Source organism: Phalacrocorax carbo, chromosome 12 (assembly GCF_963921805.1).
Source record: "Phalacrocorax carbo chromosome 12, bPhaCar2.1, whole genome shotgun sequence".
Lineage (NCBI taxonomy): Eukaryota > Metazoa > Chordata > Aves > Suliformes > Phalacrocoracidae > Phalacrocorax > Phalacrocorax carbo.
This window is the reverse complement of record NC_087524.1, coordinates 11,788,191-11,808,520: the sequence shown is the minus strand read 5'-3', so window position 1 is coordinate 11,808,520 and position 20,330 is coordinate 11,788,191. Positions and strand designations below refer to the sequence as shown.

Genomic DNA, 20,330 nt, shown 5'->3' with positions numbered 1-20,330 from the left:
CACAGAGGAGAAGACTGGAAGTGAAGTGTTTCACTTTACTCCTTACTTGCAAAGGAGTAAAATGAGGTCTCAGAGCAGCACAAATCCCACATAGTTGCACATCAAAAAATACTAGAGTTGGGAACCCAAACGGCAACGTGCTTTCAGTGTCTTTATCTTCTGGGGTGAATGAAAATAACTTATTTTTTTCTTAAGAATGAAGTTTGGCCAAAACAGACTGTAAGTTTCTGGATCACTTTTCTGGGGAAAAGCAATAAATTTGACTTGCTCTACTGGACCTCTTAAGAGTTCAGTAGTGTGAGGGACTGTCTCAGCTTCCAAAGGACACCTGACCCTCAAGGGTTTGGTTCTGCACCTTTGGATACTCGCTCTGTTTTACATCATTTCAGGGTGGCTAGTAGAAGCTTTGATGGTACTTTGAAAAAGCGACACGACCTTAAAGCAGGTCTGGCACACCCGACTATGCTGGCTGGACACAACAGGGACAATTCTGGAGATTCATATGTTTTTAAGCAGAATGAACTATTATAATTACCCAACCATATGAATTGGCCTGTACAATCATCTAAAAGTAACTTAGAGCAACTTCTCTGAGCAAATTAGTCATCCTGAACATTTCAAGGCAACAGACCAGACCAGCGAAGGGAGATGGGAGGAGTGCGGCAGTCCGCATGAGATGCGAGCATTCAGAAAAGGCCAGAGTCCACAGTGCAGTAATAAACCAGTGCAGACAACCTCAAAAAGCCAGAGAAATGTTTCCATCACATAAGAAACTATTCAAACTCTAGCTGAAACCTGCTAAGACCTGCCATAAGGAACTCCCTCAGCACCACAGCCACCAACCCCATGTCTTTAGGAGTTATTATAAAGGTTCTTAATTCTGTTTTATCCCTGGTCATCCCCCTGGCTGGACCACAGCTGCTAGCTGTGGGGACAGGCAAGGGGCTGGCTATGGAAACTTGTCTCCTGTTACATTTTCCCCATTGTATTTGCACTCGATATCAAGACCCCTTCAAGTCTACAATGCTAGAAAAGGTCAGAGGTACCAAACTGGCCCTGGAGCATATAAGAAAACATTTCAGACACGTTTATTCCAACCACACACAGGTCACTGTTTCATACCAACTGGGAGAGGAAAGCCATTCCCCACCCCTTGAATTTCAGTATTTCACAGCTGTGATATTTCTTTCCAAAATGGCCCTTTAAAACAAACAGGAATAACAGGAAGGAGGAGGTGTTGGGGCAGCTACAGAAAAAGGGTCGTAAATAAATAAACCCCACAGCTCAGCACCAGGGCTGCCAGTGGTCAACTCTTTCAGGGAGAATAATAATGAATAAATAAATCAGGCCCCACTAGAGCTAAAGTTTCCTACTTTTCGCCACTCAGAAAACTGTCCCAAACCTTGTGTCATCCAGAGATTATATGGACCCCAAACATAAATCAAAGCAGCATTTCTTCTTGGAAAACCCTTTGCGCCTCATTTGTTAAGCTAGATCTCAGTTCAGCCTGTGTCAAGACTCCAGCTCCCGCCAGGTCACATCCCAGAAGGAAGAAGAGCAGGTGTCCCGAGCCACTGGATTACATACACACAAGTGAAAACAAATTTAACAGCAGCAACCTGATCCAGACGTAGCAAGCAAATTTTAAAAACCCCAGACAATCAGAAATCGTTCATTACAGCCATGGAAAGACAGTAATCTTGTGTTGTACCTCTTACAGGGGATGACACATGGTGGAGGATAGCGGGGAAAACATCAGAATATTTAAACACAGGTAACTTCTAATGCAAAACTCTACAGCCGTCTCACTCAGGATCTTCTCATCGCACGATCGAAGGGCTCAAGAAGAACAAGGAGCCGGCTGAAGTGATACAAATGACCAAGATGGAAGAACACAACTCATTCCAGATACAGAAATGTTTAATGGCGTTAAAGTGCTACTTTAATGGGGACCATATGCTAACATTTAAACACAATTCCACTGCACTGCTAAATATGGTTGTCTTTATTTTTTTATTTTATTTTATTTTACCTCTTTTTGCCCAACCCTACCTAAAACAATAAAATAAAATCTAAAGGACTGAAATTAACAACCCATTCAAATCAGCAATAAGTTATGAATTTTATAAAGCATTTTTTCATCTTTTTTTTTCTTAGTAATGAGGGGTAGTTAAATTACTTAAAGATTTACAAAGTTTCAAACAATGCCATAGGTGAGGACTCTATTAAGGTTTTTAAAACTTGGAAAACAAAATAATCCTGGCCATTAAAAAGACAAAAATAAAAAAAGCAAAGCCCTCAAAGTGCAGGTTAGAATGCTCGTCTCCAAGAAAATTAGAAAACATTCGCTATAATAGCTCTTAACAGCACCTGCACAGATAAGATGGCAAGGCCCTTGGGAACAGGACGTGCAGTCAAAACATTACATTAACATGAGAGACGTGCTGAGCTTAACTAGGTTAACTACTGGACTGGAACTTCAAAAGTCAGCAAAGGGAATGATTCTAAAAAGAAAACCAAAGAAACCCCCACCAAACCTGGCCTCTTCCAGCTAACACAGCCTTCATCCATTCTGTGCATGGCAAAAAGCATCTTTTCATTTCATTGGGTCAAGTGCTTCATCAAAACAGAGATCTTCTCATGGCATAAATTCATATAAAAGACATTTAAGGTTTCATATGGACAAGCTCTAAAAAGACGCATCAGACTTGGGGTGTTTTCCCTCCCAACACATTTACAAATGTTTATCAAAAAATCTCTTCAAATAAAAAGGTCATAGTGGCTCAGTATCTGGGCATGACTTTCTGGCATATCACCTCTCGTATGTGCTGGTTTCTTTCTGTCCTCAGCTGGTTGTGTGCCTGCGTACGTGCACGCATCTACTGGGAGATCTGCTGTCGGTGTCACAGCCTGAGGCATGACACAGCCCACGATGTGCTGGTAGATTGCAAGTGTGTACCTCTTGCGTTAGCCACGCGTCAGAGGTACTTGCTTTTTAAATGATGTCCAACAGAAAGCTGAGCTGAATGGTGTTCCCTCTTTGCTGCCCCTCTCTCTCTGGGCACAGAATGAGACCTTAATCATTAGCATCACTGGTATTCCTACGCTACGTAAGCCTTCTTAGATTTCCTAGTACTTTACAACAGCATTGGATTGTGATAAACTGTAGGACATGGTCCTTTTAGGACCACAAAAGCTCTTCAGAAGGGTCTAAACTAGGTTGTTCAACCTGAATGCAATATAAGAAATTCCGACATTTCTTAGATCTCATGACAGAAAGAGAGGGATGAGTCTCTAGTATCCTCTTTCAAACAAATAAATTCAAAACAAAGTGTTTCATTGCTAAGGTCTAGATCCAGGTCCCACAGATACAAACAGATTTCACTGACTTCAAAGGGACTAGTGTTTGGTCTAACTTTTTGCCAGCAGGAATTAGGATTGGTAACATGACCAAATGAACACATGTGGGTTTCTGTGGAGGCTTCCTTTACCCAAAAAGCTTTATGTACAGGTCTCTCCACGACTAGCTGTCAATATGTCATTTCTGAAAGAGGATACTGGCACCTAGGACCCAGTTTGATCACCCCAGTGAAATCATTCGCCCTGCACTGTTGTCTCACTTGGTTCTAGGAAGCAAACGAGAGCTTGACACTGGCGCTGGAGTAACCCTCGTCACTCCCAATACTCTGCAAGCTGCTGTGATCATCAATGTCACTGATGCTGGTTGTGCTGATATTGTCCACTTCTCCATGGGAGAACTCTGTGCTTTCAACGTCCACTTCAATCTCTTCTGAAAAGGAAAAGGAGAGAAATGCACACAGGTTAGCACCACAGACCCAACTGCTCCCTTCAAGCCAGCGAGCTGCTGGGACTTCCCCAGTCAGGGATGAAGCAGCAGCCTGGTAGAAAGACTTCCAGGTTCTCCCTGGAATGGGATGGGCTGTGGACATGATTTATAAAAAGACTAGATATGAGCTTGGAGTTTTTCTTAGGGACTTGGCAAAGGGGTTTGACTCCTCCAGCATGAAGGCCAGACTATCAGCAGAGGAAGGCTACCCCACGCACTGAGCTTGTTCCGCTCCCTCTTTCTTTTAAGCTCTACTACCTCAGTGTTGGAAACAAAAAGAAACAGATAAAACAGACGGCAACAGAGAAAAATGGAGCATGAAGTTACCCCAAAACATGCTACTTGCTTGATATTATGTTGCCGAAGCCGGGACCACTCATACAGGGCACTACAATGCATTAGCACGGGGATCTGGGTTCCTCTCAGAGACGGTCAGTGGACTTTAGAACATACATCGTATTTTTAAGAAAGACTGAGAAAGCAGAGATCTAGTTAACCAGATATCTTGGTTCCCATACCGTTTAGGAATTTTCCAAAACAAATTTTTTTAAAAAAAACCTACAAACTCACATCCAAGGTATACAGCATCTTTGGGTCTGGCAGTAAACATCAAACCATCTATTGTGCCTAAATATCTCTCCACAGCAGAGATATTTTAAAAAACAAAATTATTTGAATTCAGTTAGCCATTCAGATCATCTCTATCCAGTTTAAACTGAGGAGGTGAACTCTACGGGAAACTTGGGGACAAAAAAAGGGGGGGTATGTGTGTAGAATGACTCTGTGAATTTTAAGAGGCGATTTGCTCGGTTATCCTGCAGTACCTTGGTTACACCATGGCCCAAATACAGAATAAGAAGCTGCTTGCTGCTTTGCAACATCCATTCCAGTCCCACCAATATCTTCTTAGATTTTCCTCTTTGTGTTGCTGAGAGATTCAGTAGACCAAAGAGCACAACAGATATCTCAGCTTTACCATCAGGTATTTAGCTACCACCCTGTGATCACATTATTTTTCCTAAGTAATGCTTTGGCATTTTAGGGAGCTTTTCAGAGAAACAGGTCAGTTTAAATGCCACAGAAATCAGCTAAAGTTGACAATAACAACACTTATTCCAGATTTAATTAGAGCTCATGCAAAATGCTAAACTCTTCATATATATATGTCTGTCTGCGTGTGTCTGTGTCTCTGTGTGTGAGCAAAATCAGTATCGTAAATGCCAACGGCCATAAGAAGGGGGTACTCGAGAGACAAGAAATGGATGAATCTCACGCCCACCCTTTGCAGAGTCCTGGGGACTCAGTGCTAATTCAGTGACACCCACCTCGCTCCGAGTCCGAGCGATCCGAGGAAATGGTAGATCCAATGCTGTCCATTCGTATTCGCTCTATCTCCTGAGGACCCTGTAGTTGTTCCAGTCTTCTCTTTAGGAATCTTTGTTCTCGTTCCAGGTTCTCAAGCTGGTGTTGGCTTTTCCTCTCAGCCTCTTCAAGTTTCTGACATGATCAAATATGACTTGATAAGTAGTTTCATCGTTTTCTCCCTCCCTCCCACCTCTGCTGCCCAGCCACCTGCTTTGCTTAGACCTTCCCAGGTCCCAGAAGGATTTAAGCTGCAAAAGAGCCCTGAACGAAGCTGCCTTGCAGTCTCCAAGAACAATGCCATCTCCTCACATCTTTTCCACCTCCCAAGTCCTGATAAATCATACACATTAGTACAAAAAGTCTCTGAGGGCAGAGCCTCTCTAGGGGAAACGATCTGAATTGTAGCAGCTTGTGGGTCACTCCACACAGGTTCTGCCACTTGCATTACTAAATCTGGCCACGAAGGGGCCTCAATTCCCTTAACCAAACCAATTCAGGGTTTGTTATGATCCGCTGTGACATAAAAACGTGCCCTGGGAGTTCTGTGCTCTGTGCTGCACGGTTTAGTAGGATTTCACAGAAACAGTTTTCTATTCAGTAAGCGATTTACATAACCTACTACAGATTTCTTTGATCACAGCTGGGAAATCTACCAGGGCACTGTTCTTTGTTTCCTACGACAAGCACATTGCATAAGGAGGAGTCATTTCAGGCTAACTCTGTCCCTTTGGCAGTGCTTTTTCTCCTTCACCACCCATCCTCCCTCCTGCTATCCTGACCTGCAACAAAGTACTTCAGCCTCCTCCAGATACTGACAATGCTGCATTTTCTTCTGAAGCTTCGCTTTGCCAAAAGTGACTCTAGAAGAGCGCTGGGCTAGCTGGCAGGTTCATACATGAAACCCCAGCAGGCCAACCCTGCCTCACGCTCTTGTGGTTTGTGCTAGTGCTTCAGGAGTGGAAACTCACTAGCACATCAGAAAAAAAAAGCTGCATTTCCCATCAAAATGCAGTCATTCAACAGTAGGTATGTTTTTCTTTAGAGGTGCAGCTGTCAACCACTGATCACAATACCGAACAAGACCCCTGCTCTCCAAATCAATCATTTCCGTAGTTAACAGAGTTCATTATGGACTTTTCTAACAATGTGGCTTGTAGCAATGATAAATGATTAACCAAGGGGGCAAGGCTTGCTTGCCTTTTTTTTTTTTTTTTCTTTTTTTTTTAAAAACATGTTAGTCTCCGTCAACTACCCCTAGGCAGCAAGAAGGAGTGATTGAATTGCACATCCCAACAGCCCAGTCTGAAAGCAGCTGGGAAAAGCAGCTCTTACCTTGATATGTGCTTTGGCTTTGTTGAGCAGCCCAAGCGTTGTGTGCCTGGTGCAGTCTGGTCCTAGTGGTATCAGAACTTTTAAGCGTTCTAGACACAGGCGGAGGTGAGCTCGGCTGCAAGGGGAGAAGAGGAGGATCAGAGCTATGCTTTCAAAAAGGGAATGTCATCTCCTTCTCTAATGCCCTCCTATGAAGCAGCTTTCATGCTTCCCTCTTTCCACACCTCACAAGATTCCCCACAGGTACCAGGACAGACTGCCACTAAACTGTTTACACTGCAAACACCAGTTGCTCGCTAATACTTGCATTATTGCTAACCTCTGACTGACAGTGTTTATTTTCTTGCTGTCTGAACTGATAATCTGACTCATCTGGATGAACTTCGTGCAAGGGCAAGGCACACAGGCAAATGGTGCAAGTACCTCGTGGGTTTCCCCTCTCAGACAGATTTGCTGTCTGTTTTGATGAGAACTTTTATGAAAGCAGTTTCAAATGACTGCCACCCCCTGCGCACTTGCGCCTTGCTGGCTCAGGGACACTTGCTATGAACTGACGTAAGCACTGTCTTTTTGCACAAAATTAAGATCACCAATGAGAAAAATGGCCAGCTCAAACCACCCAAACAATCCCTGCTGGCAGTTAAAGGAGCTAGAGGGATGGTAGTTCCCAAGAACTGGGCTCTTCCTCCTTCCTGGGTCCAGGTCTGAAACGCTGTTGGGGTGCAAGGTCTGTGGGAACAAGAGAACCCAAGACCTTCCCCTGGGCAGTCTTCTGACCTTGGCTCACATCTACAAAGACAGGCTAAAGCACGACAGTGTTGCTGATGGTATGAGCCATTTTCTGCAGAATATGGAAACATGTTCTGGGGAAAATGGTTCAGGCAGCAGTGGCAAAGCACATAGTCCTCGGGCTGCACAGGAAAACTGTTCCCGCTCTCTCCTCCTCTGTATCATGTATGCGGGAATGAACAGCAGATTTATGGAAAGCTATCAAGCATGGGTTGCCTTTTTCCCCTCCCTCTCTCTTTCCCAGACATTAATGATTTATGTCCAAACTTGTCATCCCAATCAATAACGCAATGACATCAGGCCCACCATTCACACGCAAGAAACACCAGTGCAAAAAAAGTCCTGAAAGCCTATCCCAGTCCTTGCTTATGCAATAAAGAAACTGAATCTTAGCCTGATCCATCTCAATGCAGGGGAAGGAGGAAAAAAAAAAAAAAAGAAAAAAGAAAAAAAGAGCATGGACAGTTCATTTCCATTTGTTTTTCAAATTCACTATTGCACCGAGTTTGAAAGGGGTGGGGGAGAGGAGTCTGTAATCAGGCAATTATGTCAGTGACAAGCAAGGATGATTAAGGGTGGAAGGGTCAGGGGTTTTGCTGATGAACTGTCAGCGCAGGGGAGTGTTCACTAGTGGTGCTGTAGCTGTGAGCTCCTCACTGTTTCTGTTATGAATCTTTTTACAAAAGGGTCCATCATTCTGCCTCAAGAACAGCCACAGGGCTGCATATGACCAGCAAAGGGCCTTGAAGACCACGTGTTTTTCATTAAATATTAACAATTGGAGGGGCAGGAAAATCATAATCTAAAAATCAAACTGAAAAAACAGTAATCACATCAATCTCATCTTTTACTTCTCAGCTTGCTCTAGGGCACTGACATTAAACCCATATGACTGACATGGGGGGATTTTTTTCTTCCTAGAAGCCCATTTTCGATGTCGAGCTTGATCAACAGGAGTTGTGTGCACCCACTACAGGTGTTTGCCCAATGTTCCATGATGACCTGTAGGGCCAGCAATGAACAAGCATTGCTGGTTCATACTGGCACTATAGTTCATGTCATCCCATGGGAGCCTGGACACTGACTTCTTGCAGCTAGAGACAGGAAGAGGAGGAGGATCTTGTGGTTAAAGACATTCTGGGTTTTGAATCCATTTTTGGCTATGCCACAGATTTCCTGAACGGCCACAGGGGCAAGTCACCGAATCAGAGCTGTCAGAGCACAGCCATCAAGCTGCAGCACAGAGCAGCACGTCACTCTTCACAGCGTGAGTAGGAACACCAGCCACACACTTCACCTACGAGACCAGCCCTCGTGAAAATGCAGCTCAAGTAGAGCTAAAGATGCATACACAGATCTGGGAGCTGAGGAGCAGGGCCAGTTCCACCTAACAGGGGACTTGCTGCATAGCACCTGCTACAGGTAGGGAACGCAGACTCCCCCTGCACCGCTGGGCAAGGGCAGCTCCCAGCCCATGGTGAAAACTGAATTATTTGTCCAACAGAAAACAAAAAGTTTGGGGAATCAACATCTAACCAGTGTCAAACATATCACAGCCCACTCTTGAACGCAGAGAAAAATGGACAACACATCTATAGCCTGAAATTTGGGCCAAGTCTCAGCACTGGAGGTTTTACCAGGAACCAGGGAAGGCGGTGCACCACGAACTGCGATTCCTGGAACCAGCAACCAGCTCTGGGCAGGCACAAGCACTGCCTGGATTGCTGAGACAGCAGGCAAAAGATTGGCACTGCTCTGCCACGTCAAAAGCTACATTATGTGCAGACTTGATGATATCAACCATGTTAAGCACCTGAAAGCTATAGGCAAAGATCCAGCCATGTAATAAAACCCTGGACACTGAAACAATTCCTGTTGTGCCCCAGGACCATGGCAGATTGAAGAAGGCTACTGCGCCCTGCAGGCCCTGACAAGGGCAGGGAGAGGACAAAGCAGTCAGAGGGTCTGTCCTCACAAGGACACTGGAAAAGCTGGCAGAGAGCTACTTCCCCAACACAAGTGGTCCCAAAAGGAGACACTCCCCTGGTTCTAGATCCCCACACTGGCTCTCAAAGCCCAGATGATTGGCCCAGGCTCATACAGATGGTTTTCAGAGAAGCCACTCCTGCCAGGGGCTCTTCTGGCTGGTTGCCAAAGGCTGTGGCCTGCAGCAGGGGTGATGGCTTCTGCTGGCACACCAGGCATCCGGAGGGGTGTGCTGGGTTGATCCTGGCTGAATGCCAGGTGCCCACCAAAGCTGCTCTATCACTCCCCTCCTCAGATGGACAGGGGAGAGAAAATATAACAGAAGGCTCATGGGTCGAGGTAAGGACAGGGAGGGATCACTCACCAATTACTGTCACAGGCAAAACAGCCTTGACTTGGGGAAATTAGTTTAACTTATTACTAATTAAATCAGAGTAGGGTAATGAGAAATAAAACTAAGGTTTAAAAACTTTGCCCCAACACCTCCCTTCTTCCTGGGCTTAACTTCACTCCCTATTTCTCCACATCCTCCCTCCCAGCAGTGCAGGGGGATGGGGATCAGGGGTTGGCGTCAGTTCATCATACACTGTCTCTGCCGCTCCTTCCTCCTCGCGGGGAGGACTCCTCACACTCTTCCCCTGCTCCAGCGTGGGGTCCCTCCCACAGGAGACCCCATGAACTTCTCCAATGTGGGTCCTTCCCACAGGCTGCAGTTCTTCATGAACTGCTCTAGAGCGTGTCCCTTCCATGGGCTGCAGTGGATATCTGCTGCACTGCTAACCGCCATGGGCTGCAGGGGGACAGCCTGCCTGACCATGGCCTTCACCACAGGCTGCAGGGGAATCTCTGCTCTGGCACCTGGAGCACCTCCTCCCCTCCTTCATTGACCTTGGTGTCTGCGGAGTTGTTCCTCTCACACATTCTCACTCCTCTCTCCAGCTGCAATTGCGCAGGGTTTTTTCCCCCACTTCTTAAACATGTTGTCCCAGAGGCGCTACCACCATCGAAGTGGGTGGCCAGCAGCGGGTCAGTCTTGGAGCCAGCTGGCATTGGCTCTGTCGGACATATGTGAAGTTTCTAGCAGCTCCTCACAGAAGCCCCCCAGCTACCAAAACCTTGCCATGCAAACCAAATACATGGAGACACCTGCCTCCGACAGAGGGTGTGAGTGCGAGCTGATATGGTCAGGATGGCACATAGCACAGCTCGGGCAAGGAGCACACTGCAGGGGCAGGCGGTGCTGGCTGAGCCAAGGCAGGTTTGGAAGAGGTTTCATGAAAGCAATCCCTTCTGTGCTGCTGTTGGATTTTCCCCTTATTTTGCACTCAGAGCTGAGCCACACTGAGTTTTGATGCCACTGCAAACATAAGCGCATTTATATCTCCAACCACAGCCTAACCGAGGTAAAGGCATAGGTCTTTACATTAGCATACAGCAGCGGGCCAGCTTTGGTGCGCAGGCTGGTGCAGACCAGGGACACCCAGGCCCTTCAGCCGAGCAGTCACCTCCTGCTGCTGGGCACAACACTGGCAGAGCTGCTCGGGAGCTCCTTGGCCCGGTGCAGCTGGGATAGCAAAGAGCAACCAAGCCCCCAAACTGTCCTGGCACAAAAGCATGTTGCTTTCCTTCAGAGAGATCAAATCAAACAGCTTCCCCAGCTCTCTCCCCTCCACAGCATTCAATACCTTGCCTTTTTACTTCTAAAATCTAACCCAGTCACAGTCCCTGACCCCTCTCAACTTCCAACAGCCCGAGCAGACCATGACAGGTTCTTAAATCACAAAGCACACAAGCAGGTCTCTGACGCACCGATGGGTGGCTTCAGTAAAACCCAGAAATAAAACTCCAAAGCTCAAAAGCATCACAGCAAACTTAGCTAGAAGACCAATTCAGAGAGAAAGCAATCACAAACATATTAATCTTTCTTATCAAGTCCTGGAGCTGTACGTGGACAGCTGTAATCCCACAGGTCAGGCCATGATACGAATGTCTTTTCCCCTTGTTTACCTGGACTCTGTTGCAACACGGCTTTGACAACGCTGCAGGCTCTTGTATTCAATGAAAATACCAGCATTGTGCAGGCTCCAGACAGAGCCAGATGGCTTTCCATGTAAACCACTGGATTATGCCAATATTTGACGCATCTGCCAATATCTGGAAAAACAAGTCTAAATGCCCATATTGTTATATAACAGAGAAACAACTCGGGCTTGGCGCGAAGTGCTGTTGCCTCTTGCTGCCTTGATCCTGGGGAAGAGAGAGGATGACAGAAGGAGAATTCCAGTTTCAGCAAAGGCGAAGCCTTTGCACTCTAGCTACAGGGGAGATGGGAGAAGCTGAAGCCCTTCTCCTGCCTAAGTGGCCTTGAAAAAAATTAGGCTCTCACAGCAGCATCCTGAGCACACAGTAGGCGCTGCATGTGCTGAAGATGGAATCCATGGATTTGAAAGGAGGGGGCTCTCCTCTTTCCCAAGAGATCAGCTAAGTGTCCCCCTCCTGCTCAGCCTGACAAGGGAGAAGACTCCTGTTTGACATTCCCATGTCGGGCATCAGGGTGGCCAGAAAAGCAGCAAAGCACCTGAGAAGCTTCAGAAATCCAGAGCCTAGCACAGACCTTGCTGTCCCGAAGAGCTGAGCACAACCTTTTATCCTGTTCCACTTGGCAACCCCAGCTAGGACAGAGCCCCTCTGCTGCTTCTACCTCCTCTCCTGAGCAGTGCCAGGAGCCTAGAAGCAAGTTCCTCTGGAAGGTGGAGGGCAAGGAGAATGAGGATGCCCTCTCTTCTCTGCCAGGAGCTACTGTGGGAAAAGGTGTATCAGCCCCTAAACAGATGGGCAGGAGACTGAAGCAGGAGAGGGATGAGCAAGCCCTGAAGCCCCACAGGCCTGCCAGCTGATCCACAAGAAGCTATAGGTGGCTGTACGTAGAGGCAGTGCTGGCTCCTGAAATAGCAGCCCCACTACCAGGGGCATGTGCTGTTCTCCCCACTTTCATTTTGTGCCTGTGCACGAGCTTCTGACTGTATTTGGATTATCTACTTCTACCCCTCCAGCTCCCCTCCAAGCCTGAACCCCCAGGCTCTCTGTCCTGCGTCTCTATCAGAGCTGAGCCTGGCCCTTGAGCCATGCAGCCCCTGCTTGCACTTGGCTCTGCCTGGCTGCAGAGGGCTGTAATTTCACAGCCTGCTCTCCTCTCCAGCTCCCAATGACATCATCCACTCTGATTATATAAAGCACAGGGAAGAAGCCTTTATTTATGCGTGCTTTTTGCTCATAGCTTCAGCTGTCTTACTGTACAACATGCACCCAAATCTCACTGCAGGAACTGGGATCCCTTTTGCCTGGATCAAAACTGCAGTGCAGAAAAAGGTGCGGGTGCAAGAAAAATTCCCCATTTCCTTCCCCGACTCCTCTGAGGACATTTTTGAGGGGTCTGGGTAGGAATCAACCTCCCCCACCACTCTGCACCACAGCAAGCTGGGCATAAAGCCACCAGCCTTTTCCCTGCCTGGGGAGTCCCCAGAGAGCTGAGGGATCTGTAGTGGCAGCTCCAAGCCTTGTGTCTGCTGGTCCCAAATGGGCTACAGGGCTAGAAACCTACCTACCTTCAACACCTGAGGAGCCCCCTGCAAGGGCCAGCCCAGGGCTGGCAGGCCACCAGCAGTTTCCCTCCCTGGGTCCTGGTGGGCTCAGCCAAACCTCTGTGCATGCTCTGCCGAGTGGGTGACACCCTCACCGCCCCCGCTCGGGTCCATCCTCCTCCTGCCAAATTTGCAGCAATGGCTGCAGGCACTGTCAGGCAGCCATCCCTGACGGCAAACTTCCCTGGAAAGACTGCAGCTTCTTTGCCAGTACAGGTTTTGGGTTTCTGAAGTTTTTTTTTCCAGCTTCCACCATAGGCAGAAGCAATGGAAACTAAGACAAGAAACTTTCTCTGCTGAAGAATCAAACACAGGTGCACGCTCAGCTCTGAAGCAGCAGGTCTACCAGATTCAGCACTATCCCCTAGTCAGACACTGCTGATAGACTTTGCTGAATCAAGGCCTGAACATCTGCAAAACACACACACACACAGACACACACACTCTCTTCCTATCTTTAAAAGATCAAGCCTCCCTCCCAGCAGGAAATGACCAACTCGCCTCCAGCAGCATTTGAAAATACTGAATTCTGATTTTTGTATGTTGAAAGAAGGGAGCATCTGAGGGAAAAGAAAAGCATTTCCCAGATATTTTTGTACTATGCCTGCAGGTCTATAGGGCTTGAATTCAACAGTGGATTTAAGCATGTGCTTAACATTAGGAATACGCTCAAGTCCCACAGAGGCTAAATCAGACACTTAATCTCCAAGAGATGTTAAAAAACCAGAACCAAACCAAACAAGAACCACCAAAAGAAAGAGCAGAAAGAAGATCCTAACATGGAAAAGGACATCATCATCCTTCTCCTCTGCCCTCCTCCTTTTCCCTCTGCACCTTTTCAAAGTTGAGTCTAACTTATGCCTGAAATTAGAAACTTTGTTTGGATTTCAGAGCTAATAGATGGCTTAAAAAATTCAGGAGGAATCACTGGTTAAAGAAAGCAGTTCCTGGAGAAACACAAGTGACCCTGCATCAATAATTCATTGGGTGAGAATGATTTTGAGATAAAAGTAATGAGAAACATGCAAAAAACACAGGGCAGGGAAAATGGGGAAAAATACAGTTTCCTTCTAAAAGCAATTCACAGATCAGAACCGTGCTTATCTCTAACAGCCATCATACAATTTGATGTCTCTTTCCTTACTCTTGTCTTTGACTCCCAGCCCAGCCCTCTCTGCAGCGTATCTACCTCCTGCTTTACTGGACGCTTGCCTTCAGCGAAGGAAGAGGTTTTGCCAAGCACCTGGATCAGGAATGGCAAGGCAGCCGGGCACTGGGGGCTGAGGCTGTGCTTTCTCTGCTGCAGAGCATTATGCAATTGCTGCGAGCCCTCCAGCCACGCGCAATAAAGCTGCGGTGGCATCCAGCCCGCATGCAATAAACACACTCACACCCGCTCATCCCAATTCCACAGGACACCAGAGACGAGGCATGTTTTAGAAGGAAATCTGTCTCAGAAATATGCACTTGAAAGTTAATATTCTCCACCTGAGCTGTGAAATCACTCAGAACAAGCCTTGCTTTCTGATTTTAAATCAGGTCTCTTCTAATGATTATTTTCCTGCATTTGCTCCCAGTTGAAGGAGACACTTGCTCATTTGCCTCTGTTTCCAGTCAATTTCTACCGATGGCTCCCTGACATGTAGGAATATTTGTATTCCAAATGCTAATAAAATGTACCATGAAAAAGTAATTGGAAAATAAAAAAAAAGCTTTAGATCTTTACATTTCTTAAGCCTTTCTGTTGTTTAACAGAAAAAAAAAAGAAAATTTAGGACTGACAATAAAAAGACTTGACAACATATTATAAATAGGAATTTAAAGGAACAAAACAGTTCTATGGGCAACGTTTTCAGTCTGATCTTAACCGTACCAGATCTGCCTGCAAAAGTTAAAGACGAGCATGCACCCAATTGTATTTTCAAACCAAGGGCAGATGAAAAACAAACCACAAATGAAGAGACCCATGATTAAACAATAGTAAGAACAGTAATAACAATAAAAACAAAAAAGCCAAGGCAATGCAGCTTTTCAAAAACACACAAATCAATGCAGTTCTGCCTGGTGAAAAGCTGCGTAACAGGGAGGTAACTGGCGGTACAGTGCTCCAGAAAGCAGCACCCTGATTCAAGCCTGTAAGTGGAAATTAAACAAACAGCAATGTATCGATGCATGCTGCTGCGACAGCAGTGTTTTGTCTGAAAGCTACCTCAGTCACAAAACCAAGACAAGGTACACTGGGAAAGGAAGCATCTTACCAAACAACTGAAATACTTGGAAGAAATGGCCAGTTTTGTAGCATACAAAGCCTCCTCCACATCTGGAACAGAAGCTACAAAAGCCTTAAGGTAAGCATAAAGCAAGGATTTTAACTTAAAATACAGTGCCACACTCTCTATTGTAAACCTTGAGAGAGGCTGACCTACAAACCATGCCCTGACTGTCCCTAAGCCCTGCACAGCCTTGCACCTCAGAGCCAGCACATGGCCAAGTGCACCCCCACAGGCACACAGAGATTACTTCTGCCCCCAACTCTTCTAGATGGGAAGACTCATCACTGATGCCAACTTTGGAAGAGCTTCAGGCTCTTGGCAAATGAGGCTGCAAGACCAACAAACCTTGTCCCAAGTGGTCTGTTGCCACCGTTGGTCTGTTCCAACATGGGTCTTTCTAAGCTGCTACTGCAGCCTGGAGGGAGACATGGCCACTTCTGTCACACAGCTGCCAAGGTTTCTCCCTTTCCTGACATCCCTCTAAGTATAAAACTGAATGTTATTGAGACGACTCTCCTAATTTCATTACAATTTTAAAAGCAAATTAACTCCTTCAAGGCTTTCCAAAATCGAAAAAGAGGAACAGAAGGACGGAGGGAGGGGAAATCAGGCAGTGCATGACCCCTTGGTGAAATATGGGGGATCTGGCTGAAAGATCTGGCTTTCCTGCAGGACAGGTGTCTCCTGGGCTGCAATACGGAGAGATAATAGACACTTTTGGCTCTGTCTCCCAGAGGTTATTCAGTCCATCCACACTGTGCAGACATTCAGTGCAAATCATATCCAGTGGCTGCAGGGGTTGGCCTACAAACACCTTGAGCTACGTGGACACACGAGACAGTTTCCACTTCCCAGATTCAAGGCCACAGCGCTGCAGACACAGCTGTGAACGGGACACTTCTGGAAGACTTGGGGTCCTACACTCATCTCAGAGGGCAGAGAGCTGAAGCGATGTATCTGGGGCTATTTTTATTCACACAGTAACTTCTTGGCCTTTGGGTCCTATTTGTTGCATATCCTGAAGTTTTTCTCTTTAAATTAGAGGGCTAGAATACAGAAGCTTCATTTAAATGAATAAGATAATAAAAGAGACTATCTGTAATCCCATGAATTCCAAAACTAGGATGCTTAAAGGAATGGCAAAAACATTTGAATACCAATGCTCACAGTATTAAAAACGATACCATTTTGGAAGATGCCTCCTCCAGAACAAACTCACAGCTGTTCAGTAACATGACTGCTCATCCCTTCCTAACCCCTTTGATCTTCAGCGGCACCAACGAGACAGACTACTACAACTCAGTAGAAAAAGATCAAATATAACAGCCTGCACTTCACAATGAAAAGGTGATGAGAGCAGCATGGGCGGCCATCTGCCCAGCAGAGGAATGGAGTCAATCACTGCCTGGCATTTTCTCTCACCCCTTCATTTTCATCCAGATCTAGCAACAAGTTCACAGTGTCCGTTCATCAGTTTCTGTTCCCTCCTCCCAGCTCCTCCATGACTTTCTGCCTTTCTTTGAGAACAATTTGGACAGTTGTTAAGAGATGTCGAATAGCAACAGATGCTCTGGAGTGGAGTCTATTATTATTCATCAAAGTTATTCCCCCCTAAAATTATATACTGAGGATCTACTATTATTGATCTTGGTCATTAGCCATAAAGTATTTTAATCCCTTATGAATATAATTAACCAAACTCTATTGTAGCACAATACACAGTGTTACCAGCTAAACCCCTTTTAGGCTGAGCTGTGCTTACAACAGCATGCTAAACCCTATAGCCATCACTGGCCATAAATGCTCTATATCACATTCTCCTTCTGACCCAACACCACAGCCTAATTGCTGCCAGAATGGTACCTCTTGCACAAGACCATTTGGCACCAACTTTTCAGTCGTGCTCACTGCCCACCACACAGGTATCACAGTTTATGCTACCCTGGCAGTAATATATGGTTACAATCCTGCATTTGACTATCAGGAAACATGCAAAGCAAGCCGTAACTTCAATGTGCAACACAGGCCAGTTAATTATAAAGCCCTGACTAGCCCAGACTAATAAAAACCATCTTTGTTAAAAGGTGGTTAAAAATAGACCTGCTCTTTAAATAGCCAATGGTGTCCTGTGCCCTCATTCTCACTAATACCATTATAATTATCCTTCCAGGGATACACAGCATGCTCACAGCCGCGAAGTCTGGTGACGCTGCTCCAACTATGCAGCATCCTCCTCCACACCACCAACGTGCCTGCAAAGCAGCTGCGCCATTCATCAAAAACCTGCCTCACCAAAGAGAAGGCAGTAACCTGCTTTGCTGTGACCTATGGATTTTCAGCTTTACTGCTAGAATTAGGTCACTGGCAAAGATAGCCAAGATTTTCCAAACTCACCAGCTATTCTTCATTATTCTGTTCAGAGGTTTCCTGGCTAAGCACCATGCCTTTGAAAAGCTTTGAGAGGATATTTCACACTCCTCAAGGTTTCTGCAGTTGGATACTGAGAAGCAGGGATGCTCTCACCCCATAATCCTTAACTGCCTCTAAAACGGCCAGGCAATGACAAGAGCTCTCCAGTTCAGATCTACTATCATTGAGTCATTGCAGACTCTCAAGGAGAGATCAAAGATGGTGCACACCAGAAAACAGATGAATTAACAGGGATCTGCAGAGACCCTTTAAGGCCATCTGCCTGCACTGACACTGCAAGAACCTGAGATATTAGGCAGCTTCCCACCAGGCAGCCGGAGAGTGCCCCTGGACCACTCAACTGGCTGTAGTGGAAAAAGCTACTTGGGGTCCACAGGATGTCACAGCAGTAAAGACACAGACAGTACCTCAAAACAGAGCCTCTGTTTCTTCAAAATACCACCGAAAGAGACCCTGGACTCTGGTGCCTACTAAATACGGTCAGGTTTTAAACTAGTAACGCCACTAACCAGTCAAAAGAAGCAGCCACTTGTTTTGTAAGATGGACCGTCAATGAGAGAGAGTAAAGGATGCTACCAACTTGTTATTTGGGAAAACGTATTTCATGTTTCAAAATAATGAGTGGGGAATATACTGATAGCAAGAATACATTCTGATCTGGTACTATAAGTTATTTTTGTCATTAACATAATTTTTAAATTACACAGATAAGGTATTGCTACTACAAATATTTTTACTGTTCATTAAGATAGATAAAACAGAGTTTTTCCACCCAGCTTGTCTCTTTTCTGAAGCTATATTCCAGTTTCTTCACCTCATGGAAGAAACTCATAATTCCTAATGAAAAAATATTCTAAGAATGTGACCATTTGGAGTACTTGTTTACACAAAATCTTTTATGCCAGAGGAAAGCATGTGCTCTTTATCTAATACCTCTTCACACTGTCAGAAATATTTAAGCAGTCATCAAATATCTACTGTACCTTTCAGGTATAGAGGGCATACATCTGGAACAGAGGAAACAGCGCACATAATCTCACCTTGTAAAATTATTTTAAATTTAACCTCAAACTTCCCAGGCAAAAGGAATTATCAGCCAAGGTCACTATTGGACATATGTTTGAAAAAAAAAAACCCAAACCCTAGGAAGGAGAACTTAAGAGATCCTAGCACTATTTTTCCTATTGGATATGGATTTTTGCACACAAAGAACAGTAATACTGTGTTTCGAAAGTCTAGGGGTTAGCTGACATTAAGTGACAAACAATTTTAACTCAAGTTAACTATTTATGTTACTCAGCTGAACAGAGAAGCACAGCTCCCAGCACTGTAACACCAGATGAGTCATGTCCTGATCTCATACATAGGGAGGTACCAGAAAAGAAAAGAGGTTTCGAAAGAGGTACTAGAGAGTGTGAGAACACACCTTGTTTCTGCTTAACTGATGTGATGTGCTAACACAAACTCATTGTCAATACAGTTCTTCCAAAGAGGAGCACAATTTATCACCTAAAAAATTAAAACAATGTATACTTCAGGGGAAAAAACACCACCAGCAAAACAATCCTCCTGTTTTGCCCTTTCCCTTTAACTACCCTTGACACCATCCCTGCATTTTCTTTCTCTCCCCTGGGCATGTGTGAAGGCCGAGAGATGTAAGACTGCTCAAACATAGAACAGGGAAAAAGCATGAAGCTGGGCACTTGGAAACCATTTCCTTGGGCGGGAAGCAAGACAAAATGTATCCATAAGACATGCAAATTGCTCGACTTTTTTCAGCTGAACGACAAAACTCCTAGTGCTTCCAATCGGGCTCAAAAAGGCATTATATTAAGCACAACATGTTCTACCTAGTGAACTCTTGATCAGCTGGAGAAGATCATCATGACCCCTGCCTGGGTCAGCAATGACACAAATGGCTACGATTCTAATTTCCCCAAACCCAGAACAGATGTAGTTGAGTAAACTAGCGTTTCTGGGAGGATTAGCTGCCTTACGCTTGCTCTGTATTCTCCCAGCAGCAAAAGGGTTAGGATCCCACCTGGGAACAAACCAAACACTGAAAGGTTCATGGTTTGTTTTGGAAAGAAAAATTAAGGGAAAAAAAAAAAAAAAAGATAGGAGCTGGAACACCTAGTCCTCTAGTTTGGTGGAAACTGGTTTCCATTTGCAACACTATCAGGACAATGTTAAGAAAAAAACCACATGAGCTTAGAGAAATACCTGCAGTGGCACTGCATTATAATACCCACAACCACACCCCTTCTCCCCTGTTATTTTGTAGTGCTTGTGTCCTACTCCACAGAGCCTCATGAATTTAGGGAGGAAAAATTACTGCTTGACAGTCAGATATTTTCCGTACGGAGTCCCATCCTTGGATGACTCCTTGTTGGTTTCAAAAACCACTGGTGTTAAAAATACTATTAATTAAAAAAACAACCCCAACAACCAAGAAAAAGAATAACAAAATATATTCACCATGAACCGTTCACCCAGGGAGAGGCTGCAGTGGGTCTCCCCACCAGGAGAGCCAAATGGCAAACCAGAAGCACAGATTTCTTGACTTTCTCGGTGCTGCGCTAGCCAGCCACTTACAGAGATTGCATGCGCTCTCAGGAAGGGCGAAGCAGCAACCAAACAGAGCTGACATTTCAATTCTCTCCACAA

General features: G+C 45.5%; 1 protein-coding gene across 3 annotated transcripts in view; it reads right to left on the bottom strand.

Annotated features, from left to right (window-relative positions):
- Positions 1–1,902: 1,902 nt before the first annotated feature.
- The window catches only part of MXI1 (MAX interactor 1, dimerization protein), a 57,838-nt gene continuing 39,410 nt past the window's right edge, over positions 1,903–20,330 (bottom strand). For all 3 annotated transcript variants that reach the window (XM_064464122.1, XM_064464120.1, XM_064464123.1), the window contains 3 exons: positions 6,545–6,659; positions 5,173–5,344; positions 1,903–3,790 (listed from right to left, as the gene is read on the bottom strand). In XM_064464122.1, coding sequence (XP_064320192.1) covers positions 3,627–3,790; positions 5,173–5,344; positions 6,545–6,659 — 451 coding nt within the window. In that variant the 3' untranslated portion in view covers positions 1,903–3,626. The remainder of the gene's footprint in view (positions 3,791–5,172; positions 5,345–6,544; positions 6,660–20,330) is intronic.